The following is a 25167-nucleotide window of genomic DNA, read 5'->3' as shown; positions in this document are numbered from 1 at the left end:
GCACATCAGAGAGCATAGCACGATGCTCTGTACTCGTTCATGTTCCCTGACAAAAGACAGACCATCATTGTGTGCAACTGCGTTTGTTTACTGCAGCACAGATTGTTCTGCCCACCCACGGTTTCTGATTTGAGATGTCCACCTCTCTATTACTACTATTCAATTCAATTCTAATTTATTTATATAGCGCTCTTCACAAGCAGCTTTAAATGCATGTATGTGACGAGTGGGGCAGGGCTGAGAGACGTGGGAACAGGAGCGAGGCCGGTGGAGTGATTGGAGATGAACGACACCTGTTCGACCCACCGGTCTCGAGTCCCACGCAGGAGATGGAAGGATATAAAACTGGAGCGATGACAGTGAAGGACGAGAGAGGACCAGGCCTGGACTTTATTTTGTGTTTTGATTTTTATTTGTGCGCGTCAGTCGTCCGTGAGGGGCTGATGCGCTGTTTTTTTTCAGATCCATCAAAACGTATCTGCACAAACATTTCCATAAATTAGCTAAAATGAGCACTTCCCCTCAAGTTTTTACCCCACTCAGCTAGATCAGGAAATACATACAAGCAAACCCCCTGTTAATATTATAACAATGAACCAGAAACAATAAGAAAACAGTAAAAAGACAACTTTAAGTTCTCTTCATCACAACAAATGTCTGCATGTACACATCTCTGTCTGTAGGTTGAGGACCCGTCTATGCGCTGGCAGATGAGTCTATATAAAGAGACCTCAGGTAAAGCTGAAGATGCAGATGCACCAGTGAAGGTTGTGAAGAGAGTTCAGGAAGTTTCAGCTGTTCTCTACCACATTGAGCTGGTGAGGCCTGTTTGCATGCATACATGAAGTCACACACTCTTTTTCCTCAGTGATAAGCCATCTATTCTTCCTCTGTGTCTTCCATTAGATTGAGCATTCATTCAAGTCCAAGAAGATGGTTTGGCACAAGCTTCTGTCAAAACAGCGCCGTAGGGCGGTGGTGGCCTGCTTCAGAATGACACCGCTGTACAACATCCCTAAGTAAGACACGCGTAACCTTCCTTTAATAGTGTTCAGGAGTAAAGTGGGATGCACATGCTTATTTTTCCTTTTATTTCAGGCACCGGGCATCTAATATGTTCCTTGATGGTTACAAGCGCAATTGGATTGGAAATGAGGGCTACTCATTTGAAGATAAGATGATAGATGACTTATCCGTAAGTCTTCATATCTGTTTATGTTCCTGATTACACTGAGGGCAGTTTGTTCATAGTTTTTTTTGCAGAAAGCGTTGGAGCAGGAAGAAGAAGAAGAGGAAGAAACTGAATCTAAGCCAGACCCCCTTCATCAGCTCATCCTTCACTTTAGCCGCACCGCTCTCACCGAGAAAATGTAAGCTAATTGCACTTTGGTTTGGTGAGTGTGATGTCTTGACACAGTATTCTTTCTTAAGAAAAATCTCAATTATTTATATAGCACTTTATTATACAAATTGCTTCAAAGCAGCTTCACAGAAACAAACAAGAAATTAACAGTTTCAAAATTGATCAATTATGAAATTGCTTTAATTTGATGACAGTCAGTGTTGCAAAGTTCATTCATTGTGACATTATTATCCAGCTCAATTTGTTAAAAAAAAAAACTCTATTTGATTGATCTCATCCAATAGTGTCAGTGCAGTCAAACTGATCGTATTTCTGACATTTGTTTCATCCCCACCGCAGTAAACTTGAAGTGGATCATCTGTATATGTCATATGCTGATATTATGGCAAAAGTAAGTCATACAGTAAATCAAACTTTGAAAATGTTTCGTTTATAGATGTAATGCGAGCTGCTAACCTGACATATCTCTCTGTTCAGAGCTGCCACATTGGTGAGGAGGACGAAGGGGGAGAGGAGGGGGGCGAGGAGCCATCCTTTGAGGTGCGGCAGACAGAGATGGTATGGGGGGGCCTGGGGCTGGGGCAATGGGAGTCAGCGGAGCCAACAGCTACAGCTACAGCTCCTGCCACGCACTGAGTGATCACATCCAGAACCACTGCACCCCGCACACTCTATGTCTCTCACTGTCTCTCATCCTTTCAGCTCTTCCCTTTCTCTGTCTCTCTTTTTCTTTTCTCTTTATACCTGTTGTGGACTGATCTGTGCACTCCTTTGCTGGATTCTGAGTCTTTGTCTCTTTAACAGTTTATCTTTGTGTTTATTGCATTACTTGAGTGAGTGCAGAGAGATGGCTGCACACAAAACAGATGGAAAAAAAAGAACAGAACAAGACATGCTGAACACATCTCAGTTTTGACAAATTTGGCTTCATTTGTAGACCGGCAACAATAAAAAGGAAGCTTGTAGAGGTGTGAATAGTTTTTCTAGCACTTTCCCCCCAGCTGGGAGACCAATTATGCAAAATATGTGCAAAATAGGCTGACTCAGCCCTCAAAACTGCATTGTTGTTCTCTCAGGGTATTTAGAGTACTGTACTATTAGCGCTTTTGATGATTTATGGAGTGTGTGTTTGTGTGTGAGATTTAAGTACGCACTTATACACACACTTAACAAATGCCTTAACAGGTCTCTTAATACATTACCAGTCCCACCTCTCCAGAACCCCATCTTCTCTGAGTTTGTAGGCAGTCGCCTGTAGTTTTCCATTCTGTCTGCATCTTTTGTATCTCACGGCTTTACTGATCAACTAACCCAATGGACGTTTTGGCTTTTTGTCCTTCCTGATTTGATTTAAATTCAGAAAATATGTCTTCACCTTCTCACCTGGCCTCAAGATCCAGGTTGAGGGAGCTTCAGTTGCTCCATTCCATAACCTTTAGAGCTGACAACCTCTGCAGCATTTTAAGGAATCGTCAATGTTTGTTCTTTATACATAGTCTGCTCCAAAGAGTATTTAGTATAATTATCCATGTTTTTTTAATGTAAAAGCAGGTGTGGACATTAGTAACTGGAATGTTTCCTTGAAGGCTTCCAGTGTCAGATGATTTTAGCTGAAATCTCACACAGAAAATAGCTTACTTCCTCATTGCAAAATAAAGATAAGGTTTATGGAAAAGGCAGTCCCAAAATTCAGTTTCAGTAAAAAAAAAGAATTAGAGAAAATGTTTTAAATATACTTGCATTTCATACACTACTACAAAAAAATCTATAAATTATCTCTTCATAATCTCCAACATTTTATACTATTATAGTGTTTATATTTGGTATGCAGATTGTGCAGATTACAATATTATGTCATTAGCTTAGCGACATGCTAATATCACCTGTTAGTTTCAGAGAGTGGTGTAACTTCCAACACCTTCTACCATCAAAATCATGTGGTAACGGCAACGGTCTCATAGCAGGTTGTAACTAACCTTTCACACTGCGATTCCGGAAAACACACGGGTAATGTGTCCCGGAACCTGGCAATGTTACTAGGTCCCCAACCCGGGATCGATCCCGGAATCAATCCTGGGACATGTTTGCGTTCACACAGAAAGCGACCAGGCAATGTTCCGGCAATTTTCCGGGTACAACATTCAGTGTGAAAGGGGCTATATTTACACTATCAGTACTCTATTTTTCCGAATTGAATGGCTTATAAGTTTCCGTATGATTTGTTTGCGCTTAACAATGCAAAAAATCTACTGGTGAATCAAATTACACAGATTCATTTTTGGCCTTGATAGTGTTGCAAGAGAAAAACATCATTCTAAGTATGATAAATGTCTAGGTTATCATCTAGTAATCACCATAATTACGACATGGCGTGAATGCTGCATAATTGTAATATGAGTAATATAGAATGTGGTGAAGGTTTTATGAAGGCTGACAGAATTTTCTGGATTGTGATATGTGATAACCTTGTGTGTCTCCATGTCTTTGTTTTGAATTTGAATATTGTCTTTTTTTCTGCACTCACCAAAGACTACAGTAAAAGCCTGCACAGACACACACACACACACACACACACACACACACACACAAACACACACACACACACACACACACACACACACACACACACACACACACACACACACACAAACACGTTCAAAAAGAACACACTTTACATATTTACATCTAAAACAACAGGTAGAACACACACACACACACACATGCAATTCATTACAAAGATTATCTATACAGTATTACATCACACATTTTGTAGGACATGGCCTGGCCCTCAGGGTGGGGTGGGAGTGGGTGGGGCTTCATGCTGGGGTCGGGATGCTTGGGTGCTTTTAGGGGTGGGTTCAGCTTAAAAATCAGCCCGCTTGATGCATTTTATGCTACTTGTATAATCCTTTTTGTCAACAGGGTATCATCACACCCAAATTTCATATGGGTCACTTCAATAAATGTTCAACTCTACAAGAGAACAGTTTCTTCCATTTATAGTGAGATATATTATTGTTGTGAATATACCGAAACAATATGCTACATACAATGCAATATATTAAGTAGTTTCTAAATAATTTAAAATTAATAACATTAATAATCTCAGACAAGTATTCTCAATACAATAACTTCTCAAAAGTAGCCAATACTGCAGTGTACTCAGATGCTTTTAGTTTTGTTTTTCACTGGGGCATTTTTTAAATAAAAATAAATATTTTATACACTACCATTCAAAAGTTTGGAGTCAGTAAATTAAAAAAATAAATAAATAGTGCTGGGCAATGATTAATCGCAATTAATCGCATCCAAAATAGAAGTTTTTGTTTACATAATATATGTGTGTGTACTGTGTATATATATTATATACATGCATGTGTATACATAATAAATATACATAGTACACACACATATATTATGTAAACAAAAACTTTTATTTTGGATGAGATTAATCGTTGCCCAGCACTAAATAAATTATACTTTTATTCCTCTATTTTATTCACATTAAATTGATCGACCTGTAAAAAGATATACAGTGTTAAGAAGATTAGCATTTCAATTAAATGCTGTTCTTCTAAACATTCTATTCATCATAGAATGCTAAAAAAAACTCAGTTTCCACAAAAAAATGTATCTACACTTTGAGCAGCAAAACTGCTCAGTGTTTCAACACTGATAATTGCAACTAAGAAACTGTAATGATTTCTGAAGGATCACGTGACAGTCAATACTGGAGTAATGTCAGGATTGGACTGTCTTTGTTGTGTTTCTCCCTCATGTGCCCTTATTTGGTCATTCCTGTTTCTGTCCCGTTGTCTCTTAATTAGTCATTCTGTTCACCCGTGTTCCTCCCAATTGCCTCGTTAAGTCGTGTATTAAAGGGGTCATGTGATGCTTTATTATTTAGTGTATGTATTTATTTAGTTTATGTATTTAGTGTAACAGAATATGTTGAAATGCTTTATTGTTAAAAAACACAGTATTTTTCAAATATTGTACATGTACATTATTGTAGGTCCTCTATGCTCCGCCCTCTCACAAACGCGTTATTTTCTACAAAGTCCCAATTTCCAACAAGCGCAGTCTGCTCTGATAGGCCAACTGACCCAGTGCATTGTGATTGGTCGAACACTGCAAGCACTCGTTGGAAATGTAACACCCCTTTCCATAATCGCGATCTTCATCTTTCAAAATAAATGTAAAGACAGTAAATTATGTCCTTAGTTTTACCATCAGTTCAAGCCCGAAAGGGAAACAGAGTGGTGTGACAGACACAGTGATGAAGCTCGTATATGTTTGCAGTACACAAGCCATGGACGGTTAAGACAGCTGACTCCACTGTATGACCCTCTCTCTCTCTCTCTCTTTCACACACGCGCATATATACACACAAATGTCAGACGCAAAACTCCGCATTTGAAGATTCAATAGCAAATACTTAAATTAATAACAGAACATACTTAGCTGATTCAGAAGCGCCAGATTGTCATAGCAAAGTCAGAAATGCCTCCTTAAATGCATCTCTTTCGGAAAGGCCAAGTAAAGTGATTTTGCTTTCGCTTAGATACACACATCATCTCCCTGACATGGCTAATTCAACACTAACTGTGGGAAGGTTACTGAAACCACGCCTTATTTCTGTGCATGAACATTTGGGCGGCATTACGCAAATAATTCCACATAGTGACGTAGACGTAGTGGCGTGATAGATTGAGCCGTTTTAGGGGGGCGTGGCAGAGTCTTAACTCTGATAAAGAATATCTCTTTGGATTTGAGAATTTAGTCTTTGCAACTTTACAGATCTTCTTCATGCAATTTTAAATCACATCATATGACCCCTTTAAGTTCCAGTCGGGTCTACCAGTTCTGTCTGTGTATCTTCCTTCTCTTCTAAGTGTGGATTTACCAAGTGTGTTGGATTTAATAAATGACAGTTTCATTTATCCACGGCTCCTTCGTTCCTCCCAGCAGTATATTGTGTCAAAAGACCTGACCAAAACAGTTAATTCTGCGTGTTTTCCCCTCTGTTACTCTGTACTACCGCCCCGTCGACTGTGCTGGAGGGAAGCAATCATCCGGTGTCTGGAGAGTGTCTTCTCTCAATCCGGAACACGGCCAGACCCAGTGCCCAGCCCACTATTTACCCACTGCACGGAGCTCAAGTTGCCAGAGCCAGAGTCCGTTGTGACCAATAAGCCATCGCATAGGAGTGTGCCAGAGCTGAGGATTGCCATGGAGTCAGAGCCTCACGGATCATCAGACCATTTGCAAGAGCCGGTTACAATTCCTGCCATGAGGGAGAAAAGCCGTGGACAGAGAGATTATGAAGAGGAGCTCCGCCTCCTGCACCCTTGCTGAGGGTAAGCTTAAAAGGGATTTGGGAGAATACAAATCAGAAGAAAATTTAATTGATTTGTTTACCAACTTGCCCCTTTCCTATCTCCTCTGGCAGTGAACTCTGTCTCTCCCATTCCTGAGTTTAACCAAGAGAAAGTTCCTGTTCCCATGTCTAGCCCAGAGAAGGCTCCTGTTCCCCTGTCCATAGGACTCAGAGCTGGTCCCAAGTTAAGCCCAGATGCTCACAAGTTTGTCCCAAGTTAAGCCCGGATGCTCACAAAGGCACGCCCACCCACCCTCTCCTACTTCCTCCACCGCTGTTGTCTGGCAGCCCCTCTGCTCCCCCTCAGCACACTATCAATATGGTGCGAACTACGTGGGTCTGCCATCTTCCATTGTCACAGTTTGCTGCAGAATCCCTGATCTCCGCCTCCGCCCGTTGACCCAGCAGCTCCAACATGGCACCTAGCTCTTTTCTCTCTGCAGTGGCCCATCAGTCCACTGGCTCCACTGGGCTTTCTCGTCCGTCTGGCTCCACCTTGTTCTGTTGTCGACCATCCTTCACCTCGTCCCTCTGGTTCTGTCAAGCTTCTCCATCCCTTTGGCTCCTCCTCGACACTCTGTCGCTCCGGCTCCACTGCAGCCTTTTGGACCCCGCATCCACCTTGGTCTCTGGAGCCATCTGCTCTGCCACCGATGGTTGGCACCCTGGAGTCCTCAGCCCTTCCTCCTCCATGGCTCTTCCCTCCATCGGCTCCACCATGGTTTGCCATTATGGCTGTAGCCTGGGTCCCACATGGCGCCACATGCGCCAAGTGCCTCCTGTCATCTCCCTGGCTCCTTCCTCCATCGGATCCACCCTGGCTTCTCCTGTTTAACTCCTTGTCTCCTCCCTCCGTCATCACCTCACTGGACTCTGCCGGCCCCCCTCCTGGGTGTCCGTCCTCTGCCTGAGCCTCCTCCCAGTTCCTACCCATCCTTCCCTCTGTTGGTTCTACGGCATGAGGACGCACCTTACAGGAGGGAGGCAAAATGTCAGGATTGGACTGTATTTGTAGTGTTTCTCCCTCATGTATTGGGTAATTCTGTGTTTCTGTCCTCATTGTCTTGTAATTAGTCATTCTGTTCACCTGTGTTCTTCCCAATTGCCTTGTTAAGTCATGTATTTAGTTTCGGTCTGTGCGTTCCTCCTTTGTCGGGCCTAGCAGTTGTGTGTCTTCCTTACCTTCCAAGTATGGATTTACCCTGTGTGTTGGATTTAATAAATGACAGTTTTGTTTATCCACAGCTGCTTCGTTCCTTCCGGCAATGTATCGTGACAAGTTGGTGAAAAGAATAAATTGCATCTATTAAAAGAGAGAATAGCCACTTTAAATTGTAATAATATTAGACAATATTAGTGTTTTACTGTATTTTTATAAATGCAGCTTTGGTAATCGTATGGGACTTCCTTCAACAATTCTAACATAAAAAACTTTTGCTGAATGGTGAATTTTGAATGGTAGTGTATGTTTGATAATTGTACAACGTTAAATATGCTACAGCTTTGCACGAATATTTATTTTAATTTTAAATATCATATTTAAAAATGTACTTTTAATTATACATTGAAAATACCTTTTTATATAATACTCTGTAATGTATTATGTAATACTTATGTAATAAGCTGCTGTGAGCTGATAGAGCAGTCGAGGTGTGAGGGTTTGTAAGAAAGTACAGCACCCCAGATGTATGATGCAGTTAAAACTAAGGGAAGAGCCAGTATTATCATACAGCTGTGCCTCACTGCTTAGGGAGAGCAGGTCTGCTTGCTGTAGTCTAACGTTTGTGCCAGTCAGCAAATGTGAACAGCTCCAATAACGGACACATGACTAATAGCACTTGTGTTTTGGATGAGAAAGAGTGTGTAAGATGTATGTAGATGAATGAAGAAAAACAAACAAAAGTCACAATTAAGAAGTAAAAACAGGTATAAAAACAGACAGTTCACCACTTTTTCATGAATAATTTTAATACAAGACATTTTCTCAGGTATTCAGGGAGAAACCATATATATATATATATATATATATATATATATATATATATATATATATATATATAATGTATAAACTATAGAAAGATGCATATTTAGAACACAGGACATTGTTTGGTGTATGAGCGAGTATGTGCATGTGTGTTGGATGGTCGTGGGGCAGGGATATTTAAAACTGGGCATCATCCTGAATGGACTGTTTGTTCCCATCTAACAGGAGAAGGAAATGGAAAAGCAGAGGCTTCTTTACCAGCAGTCCCGTCTACATGACCGCGGAGCGGCGGAAATGGTTCTGCAGATGATCAGTGCTTGCAAAGGTGCACACACAATCACTCACAATCACTCATAATAATAAAAAAATGAAAAAAATAAATGAAATAAAAACTTTATAATATGTTGTATCATCTCATGAGTAATCATAACAACAGTTGTAATGCATTATAATATTTACTTATTTGTGGTTAGAGCTTTTTAGATTATGTTGATTTATAATACACAATGAACACAATGCATCCACTTACAATGGATTATATTTCCCATAGTTATAATGTATTATAAATATCATATCTTGCCATTGTTAACTTGTTACTTTACTTAAAGCAGACAAAGACCACTTGTAAATAATAACAACAACAATAAACATAAAAATTATATTTTCTTCTTAAACAGCCATAAGATCAGATATCAGTTCAGATGAATATTTTATTGCATTTTTTTTATCTTAATTGTAATATCAATAAGATATTAAGATACTGTACAGATCTTAAATTAATCATGTCAATATATAAGACTTAGAATCCATTATAAATTAAGTGGTTTTAACATGTTGTTTATTGCATATTATAAATAATCATAAAAGTTATAACCACAAATATGTAAGTTTTATAATGTATTATTATAATTATGAATCAACATATTTTACTCTTTTTTTTAATTATGCATTGTGCATTCATTATAATGCCTTAAGAATACCCTTATAATGTGTTATAAATATGGGCTTCATAGAAAGTGTTACCTTTAGTTTTGTAGTTTCTTATAGTATGGCTGATCTTTCTAGAAAATACCCTTACCAGTTTGACTAACAATCACACAAGCTTTAGTCAAATAAAATTCTGTCTCTTCTAATGTGTTGTTTTAGGTGAAACGGGAGCCATGGTGTCCTCTACTCTCAAACTTGGCATCTCCATCCTCAATGGTGGCAACAGTGATGTTCAGCAGGTCAGCTGATAGCACTCTCTCTATTAGTACAAATAATGTACCTGTGTAATTTCAAATGAAATTGCCATGCTAAGCTTAAGACCTGGATGTTTTCAGAAATAATAGCATGAACAGATTAACTCGATGCAACACTGACAAAACTGTCTTGATGTCTTGTGACAGAGGATGTTGGACTATCTGAAAGACAAGAAAGATGTAGGCTTCTTCCTCAGCCTACAGGCTCTCATGCAAACATGCAGGTACATGGCCATCACTTTCTTTTATTTTATTGTTAACTTTGAAATATATATGCTATTTCTTTGATAATTATGTTGAACTTTACCAATATTTGCAACAAAGAGTGTCTTCTATAGCCCTGCCTATGGGTAGATGTATAATATTAATATAATGGTTTGTTTGTTTGTTGACAGTGTTCTGGACCTGAATGCATTTGAGAGACAGAATAAGGCCGAAGGTCTTGGGATGGTATCAGAGGAGGGCTCAAGTAAGTCTAACCCTACTCATACCCCAGACCATCACATAGGTTTTTTTTATTTTTTTTTATTTAGTTTTTTTTTTTGCATTTTGTATCTTACGGTTTAATTGTTTTGAAATTTACAGATTGAGACCTATTCACACCACTTCTTATTTTTCAGCATGGAAAATTCTAAACATTCACAAGAAGATTTAAATGAGAACAGGTGTATAAACTCTGCTGATTCATCTTACTATGTATGACATAGTATGATCCTTTTATTCCTTTGGTGTGTTATCGTATGGAAGCTGGTGTAAACAAGCCTTATAAGAAATTGCATAGGTTAAATTAAATGTTCTTATTTTCATAAATACAGTAACATATTTTCACAATTATTACAATTATTTTTGTCTTATTTTTAGTCATAAAAATATCTTACTTCAGAAGATAAATTGTATAGGATAATTAGACTTGTTTTCAGAAAATATATATTTTGAAGTTTATTTTTCTTAGGCAATCTGCATTTTTTTTACTTGTTTTATGCATAAATCAAACAGAAATTAAATGAGGTGCATGTTAAAAATTAATTTACCATTGGCATAAAATAAATTAATGTAACTCAATATATATTTCTTGAAAACAAGTGTTAATATTTCAGTTTTGCTTGTTTAGAATTTTTTCTTTTTTTTTTTTTTGGATTTAAGGAAATTATTTTTTGCAGTTTAGTACTTTCATGTGAATGTATTACTAATTTTTGGGCCCACAGGAGACATTTCCACTCTGTATGTGTAAGACTTAATGTGCATTATCTTTGTTAGTGTATCTGTTCTTGTTAGTCTGTTATATTCCCCATGCCAGAAGTCTATAATCTTACAGTGTCCAACTCACTGCCTCTCTCTTTCTCCCTACCACCATCACTCCATCCCCAACCTCCCCGTATATGCCTCTCCTCTCCTTCTTTCCCCTTCTTGTTTTTCAGACATCAAGCTAGAACGTGGTAAATAATCTTGTCTCTATTTAATTATCATCACTTCTTCTTTCCTTCTGTCCCATCTCCTCCTGTCTTCCTCCTTTTTCAGATTTATATTGTGAAGATCTCCTCTCGTTGGCGTGTAGTTTACCTACATTTCATTTCGCGCTCAAGGGAACTTAAAAGAGAACTCTTCAGTCATTGAAAAGGTTTTGGGGCAGCCAACTCCTTTACGATTAGACGGATTCCGCATTATGAAACTATGTTATACAATTCTAATGATACTCTTACTGGATTCTGTTTTCAGAGAAGTTTTCTATTACGGTTTAGTATGCAATGGCTGTAAAGTCTCTTTGTGCTTTGTCTTTGAGTGCTGTCACAGATCTGCTGTAACTCCAACATTCATTGACTGATTGAGAGGAAAGAAGGATATTTGTCCTTTCTTTTCTGATCAGTTTTCTCTGAGGAGATCACAGAGATCTGTGGTGACCAGTGTCACCAAAATCATGAAATGATTTGCAGATACAGAAATCTCCCCAACTCCTTTATCCTCAGAAATGAGCCATCTAACATTATTTGAACCATTCCCTCAAATAATGAGCTGCCATGTTTACTTCAGAAGGACAAAAGCATCTGACATGGTATAGTATAGTATCGAAATGATCTAGTTTTTAGTCTGCAGAGCATTTGTAATGTCCCAAATTGTAGTATGTTGAAATGAGTATTCCAAAGGTACCTGGGTGGTTTACTGCTTCCGGTAGAAATTCGAAGTGCAGATCCGTGCACACTCTAATGGCTAATATTGCCCCCAATGCATTGTACGGTATGTGGATTCGATTAGAACTACAAACATGCATGAAAAGAGTAGATAATTTTAGGGCATAGTATACGTAGGCGAATTGGGACACAGCATATTTCAACAATCAGCTAGCTAATAGTATTAGACATGTTTTTCTTTCTAACTAGTATTTCAATGTCAAGGTAACCTTAGCCTGAGATTAGCTTTTTAAAATATATCAAACATTTTCTGATAAATAACTAAATAATTATAAGACATGTGCACATGCATCAAATATACAAAAGCAACCATGTTGAGTTGTGAATTGTGTGGCAGGTGAATCGTTTTCTGCAGTAAACATATTCCTACTTGCATATTGTAATGATATAAACCTTCATATTCATCCGGAAGAAGGAGGCGGGAACCGGCGGACAATCAAAAACATTTTAATAACAAAATAAACACAAAACAGCGCACCAGCCCCTCACGGACGACTGGTGCGCATAAAATAAAAACCAAAACACAACTAAAATCCGAGGCCTGGTCCTCTCTCGTCCTTCATTGTCGTCGCTCCAGTTTTATATCCTTCCATCTCCTCCGTGGGCCTCGAGACCGGTGGGTCGAACAGGTGTAGTTCATCTCCAATCACTCCCCCGGCCTCGCTCCCATGTCCCTCGGCCCCGCCCCACTCGTCACACATATATATTACTATAAAGTAAGAAACAAGATGTTTAATGAATACCTGGAATAGTAAATGTTAAAATACATTTCTTTCAAAGATTCAGCAAATAAACGCTCAGCCATGATTAAAAAAAAATGTTTTTAAGAAAATATTTTGGAACTTCTTGGTATTAATTTTAAGAAGATTTTCATGAATCTGGCCCTTAGTGAATGCTTAGGAATATTGAACCCCATTGAAGTCGTCCAATTTAGATAACTTTATGGAGAGCATTTCAAATTTAAACAGGCCTACAAATAAACGGAAGTAACTGAAAGTTAAAATAACAACTCGCAGATTTAACATTCATTAATGCTTTATAGTCATATAACTTGACTTATATCCTACTAGCCATGGCATCCTAAAACTAGATGGCCAAAATGTAATGCATGATTTTAATGACAAAACAATAGTATTTTTATTCATTATTATAATTGAATTAAATGATACTGTAATTATTAATACATTTGCAGAAGTTATTTATCTATATTGTGTTTTAAATAACAGCAGTGCAATCATAAAAAATGTAACCAGTGTCTGTATTTTTTTAAATTCTAATTTCTATTTATTTATTTTGGGGTGATTTGAAGATTTGTGACACCTGTTATAAAATGTTTTAATTGTGTTTTTATTTTAAGCTAACCTTATTTCCCGATGCTTACTCTCAGACTGATATACTGTATATTGGGCACTAAACCTGTGTGATGTGTATTTTATCTATTACTTCCCATTTCTTGACATCTTTGTTTGTATTTTATACAGAAAAAATGCTTAATTTTTAGAAGATTATCCATTTTTTCTCCTCACAGTGTTAATTTATGTTCTTCTTATTAGTCTTTCTCTTGTCAAATAGCATCTTAACCATCACATATGCTTCATAGCACATTACCCATAATCCACCAAGGCCGAAACTTTCTCTGGCTCATCTCTCCCCTCCACTTCTCTCCCACACCTCTAGGAGTGCAGTAGATCTGTTTTGCATGATTGTGTGTCTGTGTGCTGTTTTTTGTTTAGGTCTTTTCTGAGAAACTCTTCTCCATTTGTGTCCTCCATGAAGATCTCACTGTATAGTGTGCCATTTCAGTGTCAGATGTGTTTATCCTTGGTCCCTGTCTGTTATTTCCCTATATATTTCTGTACACTGTGACGTTTTTCATTCAGTTAGTGTGTAAATGTCCCTTCGAAGTGGGCATATTTTTTATGTGATCTATCAGACTGTATGTGTGTGTCTGCTAGTGTTGCCATTCTGGGAGAGGGGAGGGCTTTAGTCTGTGGATTCAATGTGGACGACAGGTCTCTGCCTCCCCTTTCCACGTTTGCTGGTCTGCTCTGCATTGAACAGCTAAACGGATGTGCCACAGCAGGCTTTGTCGTTCTACTAACATGCTAATAGGGGCTCAAAGTGCTATGAAGTGGTTATGCTCACAGAACACACACACCTTAATCACCCTGAATACTGAAAGGACAGTTCATTAGTTACTCGCCTTTGTGTCATTCCAAACCCATATGCTGTTATTTTTTCTATGAAACAACGTTTTGATAAATATCAACTACAATTCAAAAGTTTGGGGTCTGTAAAAAATATATATATATATATGCAGTGACTGTTCATAAATTATTAAAAAGGGATGCATTAAATTAATCAAAAGTGACGGTAAAGACATTTATAAAGTATATAAAAAATTTATGTTTTAAATAAATGTGTTTTTTTTTTCAGATTTCTATTCATGAAAGACCTGAAAAATGCATTGCTTCTAGCATACTTTTTTTTCCACCATTGTTCAATTCAGTTCAATTCAGATTCATTTGTATAGTGCTTTTTACAGTACAAATCATTGCAAAGCAACTTTACAGAAAATTCAGTTTTTACAATATTTAACAGTAGCTTATCAGTGGTCAGTTTATGTGCATATGGCACAAATGTAGACGTAAGACGTACAAATGTAAGACGTAATCAAACAGGCCATGAACACTATTAACAGCAATTATTATATGATGCAATCACACATAGGGAAATTTGATAGTTAATTGTTAATATATATGTATATATATATATGTTTTACTGTATTTTTGATCTAATAAAACATTACAAAACATTACAAAATCTTACTAAGCCCAAACTTTTAAATGGTTTTGAATTATAGTTTTTTTTAATTCAAAACGTCCCTTCTGCCAGATTTAGATAGATTGATTGCAAATAGATTGCATGGGAAATAGAATATGGGTTTAAAAGGACACAAGGTAAGTAAACAAGGACAGGAGTTTTATTTTTGGGTTAACTATCTATTTAATATAAATTTAATCAAGAGAAGAAATTTGTGCATTATCATAAACATGGTCTGGGCTGCGTTTCTTAAAAGCATTGTAAGCTAAGCTGTTCTCCGATCTACTTGAGAAACGCAGCCCTGGTCATATTCCTGTCTAGAGATCACTGGCACATTTTGATTCACAGATTAACCATTTTAGTCTTTCAAATTAATTGTATTGTATTGTTAATTTGATTCACCGCCTTATTTTACATTTAGAGGTCTAGTGTAGTTCACACACTCACACAGTAAAGCACTGTTTATGAGCTCTTCTCTCACATTCATGCTGTGTGTATGTGTTTCCCTGTTTAGAAGAGAAAGTGATGGCGGATGATGAATTCACTTGTGACATTTTCCGCTTCCTGCAGCTGCTCTGTGAAGGCCACAACAACGGTGAGCTTCCTGAGATGTGGATTAATGCTTCCTCCACCACCTGTGTTCACGCACTGTAGTGTTTGAAGAGAAAATGAAATGAAATCATAAAAAGATATGTTCCAAAAACAAGAAGATCTCAGTTCAAACCTTGCTGGAGCAAAAAGCATTTGACTACCGATGCTTGATTCTTAGCGACGAACACTTTGTCTGTCTATCTATCTATCTATCTATCTATCTATCTATCTATCTATCTATCTATCTATCTATCTATCTATCTATCTATCTATCTATCTATCTATCTTATTCACCAAGGACAGATTAAATTGATCAAAATAGACTGTAAAATACTTAGAATGTTAAAAATAAAAGGTAACACTTTACAAGAATTTTCCATTGTGTAATGTTAGTTAAAGGAGCATTTTGTAGGTTCTGAAATTTCTAACCGTTACTGACACCAGTGGCCGTTAGAGGAACTGCAGCTAGTCTCAAGCTCGTTCTCAGTGCGCACGCTTTTTTTTTTTTTTTTTTTTTTACGGTTGTAAGCCCAAGTAGACGAGAACGTGCATGACGTCACATTTTGTGAATTTTCGCGCCAATTCGGGCCTGACTCCTCCACACACAATTGAGCCTACAGGCTGATAGAGGCAACCGTGGTGGACAGTCGAGGTGTCATTCTTTTTTTACATCATGGTTGGCTCATACATGTAAAAATGAAAACTCTATCTTAAAGATTTTTTTTAAGTAAAAACCTCCACATAGCTCCTTTAATTAACTAAAATTAAGAAACATTGAGCAATACATTTACTACAGTATTTATTCATCTTTGCTAATGTTAGTTAATGAAAATAGTCGTAAAGTGTTATCAGATAAAATATTAATGTTCAAATTCAACTTTCTGTTCATTGACGAATCCTGAAAAAAAGTGTAATAATTAATGTAATAATATTTCAAAATATTAGTATTTTTGCTGTATTTTTAGTGCAGCCTTGGTGAGCATACAGACTTCAAAAACAAAACAAAAATTGCCTAACCCAAAATTACCTAACCCAAATGCTTAGCATTACTAATAAAAAAAAATCAGCCTGTTTTGAGTTACCATCTTTCTGCAGATTTCCAGAACTATCTGCGAACACAGACAGGCAGCACAACTACGATCAACATCATCATCTGCACTGTTGACTATCTGCTCAGACTGCAGGTACAGCTTCAGCTTCAGCTCGACTGGTTTCCTCTACATCCATATATATACTATATACTAGTGCCAAAAGTATTCAGACACTTAAAAATGTGTTAATCTCATTGTGTTTGAGAACAAGAAAACAAGTGGCAGATGACTAAAAATGTCATCAAAATGTGGAATGACATTCAAATGTGGCTTAAGTAAGCTTAGTGGTCTTTTATTTTCATCATTACTTTGTCTTCATTCCCGTCTCAGGAGTCTATAAGTGACTTCTACTGGTATTACTCTGGGAAGGATATCATTGATGAACCAGGCAAGAGAAACTTTTCTAAGGCAATGACGGTTGCCAAACAGGTTTTCAACAGCCTGACAGAATATATCCAGGTACTGACGCCACCGCTATATGCTGTCGAGCTTTTTCAGACTTGCAAATTTCCATCTGCAGTATACAGTAGTTGATCTGTTTTTTGTTTCTCCACCATAGGGTCCTTGTACCGGTAATCAGCAGTCTCTGGCTCACAGCCGATTGTGGGATGCTGTGGTGGGCTTCTTGCACGTGTTTGCACACATGATGATGAAGCTAGCACAGGTAGGAACACACATGTGGAGCACACACACACAACACACCCCTAACGTGACTGATAAATCTTATTATATCGATAGGTTTTATTGCACCTACAAAACCCCTGAATTTTTCTGGAAAGGTTTCATCAACACTGAATCAGTATCATCTGTATGTTGTTTTATTTTAACATGAAAATACTTGTCATTGCGTTTTGCCTAATCTAAAATCAAAAACATAATTTCACCAACTTTAACACAGAGAAAGTCTAAGGGGCAAAAAATGTGTGAAATTTGTGAAAACATTTTTATGATCAGGTATATTGGATGTTAAATTAGTTGAAAGCTTTTCTCAGATGTTCCAGGACAAGTTTATAATTTGCATTAATCTTATAATTTGTACATTAGAACAGAAGTCAAAGGTATGTAATACTTGTACATACTTATATATTCTATATAAGTATGATCAGAGTAGACTTTAATGAAAAATATTTTCTCTGTTTTGGAGGTTGCATTTTTTTATTCAGCTCTAATGTTTAGTTGTTACTATGCATAGTGTAATTAATTAAATAATTGTATTTTATTTATATAAGTTTCTGATCCTGATCCATTAACTTCCTGAGTAGAAGTGTTTGATTCCAGGTTTTTCAGAGTTGACTCCGACCATAAGAGTCGATGGAATCAACACCTTGAATAATTCAATATTGCAGTCGTTACTACACACTTAATTGACGACTCCGACTCCCCATCACTATTCTTCAGTTTTTGTGTACTGCATTTTTGTATTTCTTAAAATTGAGAATCTCTCCCACTCTCTCAGGCTTCAAAAATGTCAATGTAGCTGATTGTGAAACATTTAACTGTCTATTAAAAGATCAGTGCCCATATGTAAAAGTTGCTTCATCACCAACAAATTGACACGGTTGTGATTTATATTACAGGTGAGCCCAAAAAGAGGCCAACATAAACTAAACTTACTTAATTTTAATACAAAACAGCTTTGCCCTGGTTGTCTGCAGTGAGAGACTATCAAAAACAGACATGCACTTAAAAAAGAATGAAGAAAGAGTGAATATATCTAAGAGAGTGGAGAATACAAAATACAAAATTGTATTAAAAATGTCGATGGGTAACATTTTTATTCTGATGTGTAACTCTGCCAGATGCACCCTGACCAAGGACACCGAAATGGCGTAAGGATCTTTGTTTTTGCTTCCATCTTACGCACTTTTGCACTGCTTTTCACTCGTGCACAGTGCACAGAACAGTTTCTTCTTCGCTTCCTGTTTCCGTTGTATTCCTTATGTGTCGGCACATTTTCTGCAAGTGTTTTCACTTGAATTTTTTTTATTTTGTCACGTACATTCCCTCTGTCCCACAGTATCAGCGTTGAATTTCTAAAAGCAGTCTTAACCTTGTTGGGTTTATTTTGAAATAGCCTACTGGAGCTGAGAAGCTTCCTCCACTTGAAGAGGAAATTGATTTCCCTCGACCTGGACTATATTACTCTTTTCATATGCAGACATATGTTCTCAACAAAAAAATCTGTACAATGCTGCATAAATCTCACAAAACCTGTCAAGATCACGTCCTGGTCACATTTTAAAATAATATGAAATATGTTTTGTTTACTTTACTTTCATTGCAGTGTGTGTCTGTGTCACTGTGTTTACCAATATTAAGCCAAACCAAATGATATTCATTATAATATTGTATAATGACCTTATTAATATAATATACATTTGTTGTTGTTATTACTATTAATATTGCATAAAACTTTTCATGACAATCAAAAATAGGCTTAATTTTATTTTAAGCTATATACATATTTTTTTTTATTTTGCTGTGAAATATTTAAAAGTCTTTGTGAGATTCATTTAAGCTTTCTTAATCTATATATGCAGGCCTCTGTGCTCTTTTGTTGTTATACATGTTAGTAGATATATCGTGTTTGCAGATTTTGTTCTGTATGAAAGACAGTTTTGTGTCTGCTGCCATTTCTTCGTAATATGCTTTTAGACCATCAGCTAATCACATATAAAATGTGCTTGCAAATAACCTAGATATTTATTATTAATAATTGAAAATACATATTATAGTGCTTTTTGCCAATATTTTGTAGATACAAAGTCATAAAGAATATGATATTCGTCATCTATGCCAGGAGTTGAAGTTTATCTTCCTATCATCTTTAAATGTCTTTGTGTTAGATGATAGGTTACAATATGTGATGCTATGTTTGTGTCTGTTTATAAACGCAAACCCAGGATCATTTCTGGAGTAGAACACATTCTGAGGTAAGCTGAGAGTAGGTGGACTATCCCAGTAGTTCTATCTCCCACATCGCCCCATAAAAAAAAATGCACGCCAGAGATGGTAGTGACACTAAAATCTAATTTAGCCTAATTGGGATACTTGGTATTCTCGGTACATTTCTTTTCATGGTTCCAGCGTGCATATTGCATAAAAGCTATAGAGAACCAGTTTTTTTTTAAGCAATATGAACTGAAAGGTCCTTTTTGCTTTCTAACAGTGAGAGTTTGAGAAATTTTTGGGATAATGATTTGTTATTTTTTGTATGTCTGAATTCGGTTGTGTGAAACAGGACTCCAGTCAAATTGGTCTGTTGAAGGAGCTTCTGGATCTGCAGAAAGACATGGTGGTGATGCTTCTCTCTCTACTGGAAGGTAAGCGATATCATTCCATCAACTGTAACTGTCATAGTGAGCTACAAACCTTTAAAGCCACTTACATCATGATCTATAGCATATTTTATTGTATTATTACAGGCAATATTGTGAATGGCACAATTGCTCGCCAGATGGTTGATATGCTGGTTGAGTCATCCAGCAATGTAGAGATGATTCTCAAGTTCTTCGACATGTTCCTCAAACTGAAGGATATTGTGGCATCGGATGCCTTCCGTGACTATGTTACGGACCCTCGTGGCCTCATCTCCAAGAAGGACTTCTCCAAGGCTATGGACAGTCAGAAGCAGTACACGCCGTCTGAGATCCAGTTCCTGCTCTCTTGCTCTGAAGCCGATGAGAATGAGATGATCAATTTTGAGGAGTATGCCGATCGCTTCCAAGAGCCAGCCAAAGACATTGGCTTCAACATTGCTGTGCTACTCACCAACCTGTCTGAGCATGTTCCTCATGACACCCGCTTGCAGAACTTTTTGGAGCAAGCTGAGAATGTGCTGAACTACTTCCGACCCTTCCTGGGCCGTATTGAGATCATGGGCGCCAGCAAGAGGATCGAACGCATCTACTTTGAAATCAGCGAGGCCAACCGCAACCAGTGGGAGATGCCTCAGGTCAGAGAGTCCAAGCGGCAGTTCATCTTTGATGTTGTCAATGAGGGTGGTGAGTCTGAGAAGATGGAGCTCTTTGTGAACTTCTGCGAGGACACCATCTTTGAGATGAACATTGCCTCACAGATCTCAGAGCAGGAGGAGGAGGTGATCGAAGATGAGGATAAAGAGGATGAGGAGGAGAGCAGTGGTGGCAGAAATGGAGAGGGAGAAGGAGAAGAAGGGAATGGAGAAGCAGCGCCACCCGAATCCAGCTCAGCCTTTGCAGACTTCATCAAGAGCATAATGAATTTCATGAACCTCTTCACTTTCCGCAATCTCAGACGCCGTTACCGAAAAATCAGGAAAATGACCATAAAGGACATGATTGTTTGTCTGGTGGTATTCCTCTATACTGTCCTCTTCGGCATCCTGCACTTCATCTACAGCATCTGCAGAGGTTTCTTCATGCTCATCTGGAAAACTCTCTTCGGAGGAGGTCTGGTGGAGGGAGCTAAGAAGATGACATTGACAGAGATTCTGACTAGCATGCCTGACCCAACTCAAGATGAGGTGCACGGTGACCTTCCACCTGAGCCAGGAGCAAGATCAGCACAAGAATCAGGTGGATCTGCTGAGGGAGAAGAGGGAACAGGAGTAGGAGAGGAGGAAGCTGAAGAGGGAGAAGAGGATGATGGTGAAAGACCTGGTTTTGGTTCTCACGGTGGTCTAGGAGATATGGGAGAAACTGAGCCGGAGGAGCCTCCGACTCCAGAAGGCAGCCCACTGCTGAAGAGGAAGCTGGTGAGTTATTGGTCTAAAGATGTGGTCACAGTTCCCTTTCCCTTTTCCCTTTCACAGCCGAAATCCAGTAATTTCAGAAGGAATTACTCAGTCAGGAATTTAATTTGAGGGTCAAATATTTCCCCATGATTTTCACAGTGGTTACAAGTTGATCACATGGATATCTGTGACTTCTGTGTGAGTGGTACTTCATAATTACAACACTATAGACAATAGACTATGGACCTTTTTAACCTGTAAACATTTTGACCAAATTTTACTAATGTGACCGCAGTTTAAGAATAAACATCCAGTATGTGGATTGTTCCTCACTGTGTTTCCACATTGTTATCCTTCAGTTTGTCAAATATAATGGTCTTTATTGCTTTGTAGACTCAGATTCTAAATCTACATATTCTTCTTCTTAATGTGTTGCCGGATATTTCAGGTGAGTGAAGAAGCAGAGGGAGAAGCAGTAGAAGAGGTGAAAGTAGAGGAAGAAGCAGCCCCTGAACCCGAAAAAGCAGAGTAAGTAATAGAGAAAAAATGGTAAAACTAATTTATTTTATTTTTTTGCCATAAAAAATCTTTGATTGGTGAACTGTTGTGAAGTCATATTCATCGCAACACATAAACATTATGCTCTTGTTGCTTTGACTTGTCCTTCTGTCCATCAAAGTGCTGAAAATGGAGAAAAGGCTGAGAAGGAGCCAGAACCTGAGCCAGAGGAAAAACCAGATGATGAGCAAGAGGAGAAAAAAGAAAAGGCTAAAACAAAGAGAGGCAAGAAGAAAGAGGAAGAGGGCTTTGAACTATGGAATGAACTTGAAATACAAAGAATCAAGTTCATGGTAATTATATTAGTTATTTATCTGTGTACATCTTTCACAGTCATGTAGAATGAATGAATATTGATTTGTATTCATTTATATTTTATGATATTATATTATAATTACAAATATTTTATTTATATATTTTTTTATTCTAACTGCATTTAAAAGTTGAACCACTTTCTCTTCTTCTAGAACTATTTGTCTCGTAATTTCTATAACCTGCGCTTCCTGGCTCTCTTCATCTCCTTTGCACTCAACTTCATTCTGCTCTTCTACAGGGTCAGTATGATTTTAAAACAGGGCTTGTCAAACTTTGGTCTTGGGTCTTTATTATGTTTTCTAAAGACTGGTCAATTAGGGGTTGAAAATATATGACTGCCTTTGTATTTTAGTAAGAGGTTCCCTCTCAATCATAGTTGTAGGGTCCTTGGCATCAAACCGTTTGCGATCCCTGCACTAAAAATACCCTGTTATTCCCTGTAATTTATTTCAAGAGCATATTTGATTGAAGCTAGCTATTCCTCCCTAGGTATCTGACAGCCCACCTGGAGAAGAGGAGGAGTTTGAGGGTTCAGCTATGTTCGAGGGTTCTGGCATGTTTGAGGGCTCTGGTATGTTTGAAAGCTCTGGTGTGTTTGAGGGCTCTGGGATCTTTGAGGGCTCTGCTGGAGAAGCTGAAGGTTCTGGAATGGAGGAGAATGGAGAGGAAGATGAGGAAAAAGGGTTTGTCTACTACTGCCTGGAGGAGAGCACTGGATATATGGAGCCCGCTATGGCCTTTTTCTCCATCTTACACACCATCATTTCCTTCCTGTGCATCATCGGCTACAACTGTCTGAAGGTCTACAGTTCACTGGATTCTGTTATCATTTAGTCACCCTCATGTCATTTCAAACCTGCATGACTTACTTTCTTCTGTGAAACATGAGGAGACAGAATAGAGTGTCCAAAGAAAGGACCAAAAAGCAGCATGGAAATGTCATAAATGTGGTCCATATAACTTGTACACTATATTCTATATGTCTTCTGAAGCCATATAATAGCTTTGTGTGAGAAGCAGATAAAAATTTACATTTGTTTTCACTGACTAATGATGACAGGAATTTTATTTTGGAGTGAAATTAACATTTTCATCTGGTTAAGCTAGTGTGAGCTGCTAACATTTTCTGCCATGTACAGGTTCCTTTGGTCATCTTTAAGAGAGAGAAGGAACTGGCCCGAAAACTGGAGTTTGACGGTCTGTACGTAACTGAACAACCAGAAGATGATGACATCAAGGGCCAGTGGGACAGACTTGTCCTCAATACACCGTAATATTACTGTATTATTATAATTATTTATAAATTTATAAACAAGTATCCCTCTGAAGACTCTGAAATGGCATTCCCTTTTATTCTCCACTCAGGTCTTTCCCGAACAACTACTGGGACAAATTTGTGAAGAGAAAGGTCAGGGGCGTGCTATGCTTGTGTGTGCAGATGTGTAATGTATTGAGAGATGTCGGTGACTGAGTGTGTCTATGGTGTGCCTGTGTTGTAGGTTTTAGAGAAGTATGGCGATATCTATGGTAGAGAAAGAATCGCTGAACTGCTGGGCATGGATCTTGCGTCCCTTGATGTCAGTGCTCTGACACACGAGAAGAAGCCTCACCTTGACCCCTCAATGTTCACATGGTACAAGAAGATGCAAAACACACTCATAAGTGTTATCAAAATGTCAATAGCCAAAACCAGTCACAAAAAACAATTTCATACCATAAAAACTAATATATCAGTGTGTAAGAATGGGAACCGCTCTAACAATTCCAGTTGCTTAACAGTTCCATTGAACATTTTTGAAGCAGCATATGTGGAAAATTTAATTAAGCCAAAAAGAATGAAACAAACAAAGAAACAAAGAAAGCCTATAGTTCACAAAAGCTCATTAAAGTTATTCATTTGGGAATAGTTTTGACTGTACTACTATTTCATTTTTAACACACTGAAAAAGTGGTTCAGAAGAGTTGTTTGTTTGGGAAATGAGCTACTATGGTGAGGCTGATGGGTTATTTTTTTGATTCACTAAAATGAACCTGTTCATAAGAGTCATTTGTTTACGATTCAGACATCACTGCTCTTAAATATGATGTTACAATAGAATGGAGATTCTGTTTCCATTATAACAATTAATGAATCCACAGGTTGACATCTATTGACATGAAATACCAGGTCTGGAAATTTGGAGTGGTGTTCACTGATAATGTGAGTTTCAGTAAAGGCATCACTTTGTTTCAGTAAGAGGACATTTATAACAATGATCATTCATTTGGACTCTGTTTTGCTCGTAGACGTTCCTGTATCTGGTTTGGTATCTGGTCATGTCCCTGCTTGGCCACTACAACAACTTCTTCTACGCCTGTCATCTGTTGGACATTGCTATGGGTGTCAAGACCCTGCGCACCATCCTGTCCTCCGTAACCCACAATGGCAAACAGGTACAGCTCTCAGAAATCATTATATTTGACAGAGTTTTTTTTAGAAATCTCTTCCAGATATTAATCTTGATGGTGATTGTTGTTTAGCTGATGATGACGGTGGGTCTGCTGGCTGTGGTGGTCTACCTCTACACCGTGGTGGCCTTCAATTTCTTCCGAAAGTTCTACAACATGAGTGAGGATGAAGACGAACCGGATATGAAGTGTGACGACATGATGACTGTAAGAGTTTATACACAAATATTTACATTTGGCTGAATTACACTTTCTCATTTCACGCCTGACTATGATCATGTCTTCTCTCTCAGTGTTATCTGTTTCATATGTACGTGGGTGTGCGAGCTGGTGGTGGTATAGGAGACGAGATCGAGGATCCAGCCGGAGACGAGTATGAACTTTATCGTGTGGTCTTTGACATCACCTTTTTCTTTTTTGTGATTGTCATCCTGCTGGCCATCATTCAAGGTGAAGATCATGTTTTTTTTTTG

The 25167-nt window shown here is 38.0% G+C and overlaps 1 protein-coding gene across 7 annotated transcripts in view; it reads left to right on the top strand.

Annotated features, from left to right (window-relative positions):
* LOC132156022 (ryanodine receptor 1-like) overlaps nt 1–25167 on the top strand; it is a 113963-nt gene that overhangs the window by 86306 nt on the left and 2490 nt on the right. For 2 of the 7 annotated variants that reach the window (XM_059564825.1, XM_059564823.1), the window contains 30 exons: nt 684–818; nt 907–1019; nt 1099–1195; nt 1264–1370; nt 1703–1754; nt 1841–1921; nt 8953–9052; nt 9874–9953; nt 10116–10192; nt 10364–10437; nt 11387–11404; nt 15492–15572; nt 16664–16752; nt 16990–17118; nt 17219–17323; nt 18459–18488; nt 19563–19592; nt 19901–19982; nt 20085–21394; nt 21822–21901; nt 22053–22224; nt 22399–22485; nt 22736–23047; nt 23386–23516; nt 23612–23654; nt 23746–23879; nt 24386–24446; nt 24533–24679; nt 24767–24901; nt 24988–25144. In XM_059564825.1, coding sequence (XP_059420808.1) covers nt 684–818; nt 907–1019; nt 1099–1195; nt 1264–1370; nt 1703–1754; nt 1841–1921; nt 8953–9052; nt 9874–9953; nt 10116–10192; nt 10364–10437; nt 11387–11404; nt 15492–15572; nt 16664–16752; nt 16990–17118; nt 17219–17323; nt 18459–18488; nt 19563–19592; nt 19901–19982; nt 20085–21394; nt 21822–21901; nt 22053–22224; nt 22399–22485; nt 22736–23047; nt 23386–23516; nt 23612–23654; nt 23746–23879; nt 24386–24446; nt 24533–24679; nt 24767–24901; nt 24988–25144 — 4249 coding nt within the window. The remainder of the gene's footprint in view (nt 1–683; nt 819–906; nt 1020–1098; nt 1196–1263; nt 1371–1702; nt 1755–1840; nt 1922–8952; nt 9053–9873; nt 9954–10115; nt 10193–10363; nt 10438–11386; nt 11405–15491; nt 15573–16663; nt 16753–16989; nt 17119–17218; nt 17324–18458; nt 18489–19562; nt 19593–19900; nt 19983–20084; nt 21395–21821; nt 21902–22052; nt 22225–22398; nt 22486–22735; nt 23048–23385; nt 23517–23611; nt 23655–23745; nt 23880–24385; nt 24447–24532; nt 24680–24766; nt 24902–24987; nt 25145–25167) is intronic. The other 5 variants (XM_059564824.1, XM_059564829.1, XM_059564828.1 and 2 more) reach the window with 5 other exon arrangements.

This window comes from Carassius carassius, chromosome 13 (assembly GCF_963082965.1).
Source record: "Carassius carassius chromosome 13, fCarCar2.1, whole genome shotgun sequence".
Classification (NCBI taxonomy): domain Eukaryota; kingdom Metazoa; phylum Chordata; class Actinopteri; order Cypriniformes; family Cyprinidae; genus Carassius; species Carassius carassius.
This window is presented reverse-complemented; position numbering and strand designations above follow the sequence as displayed.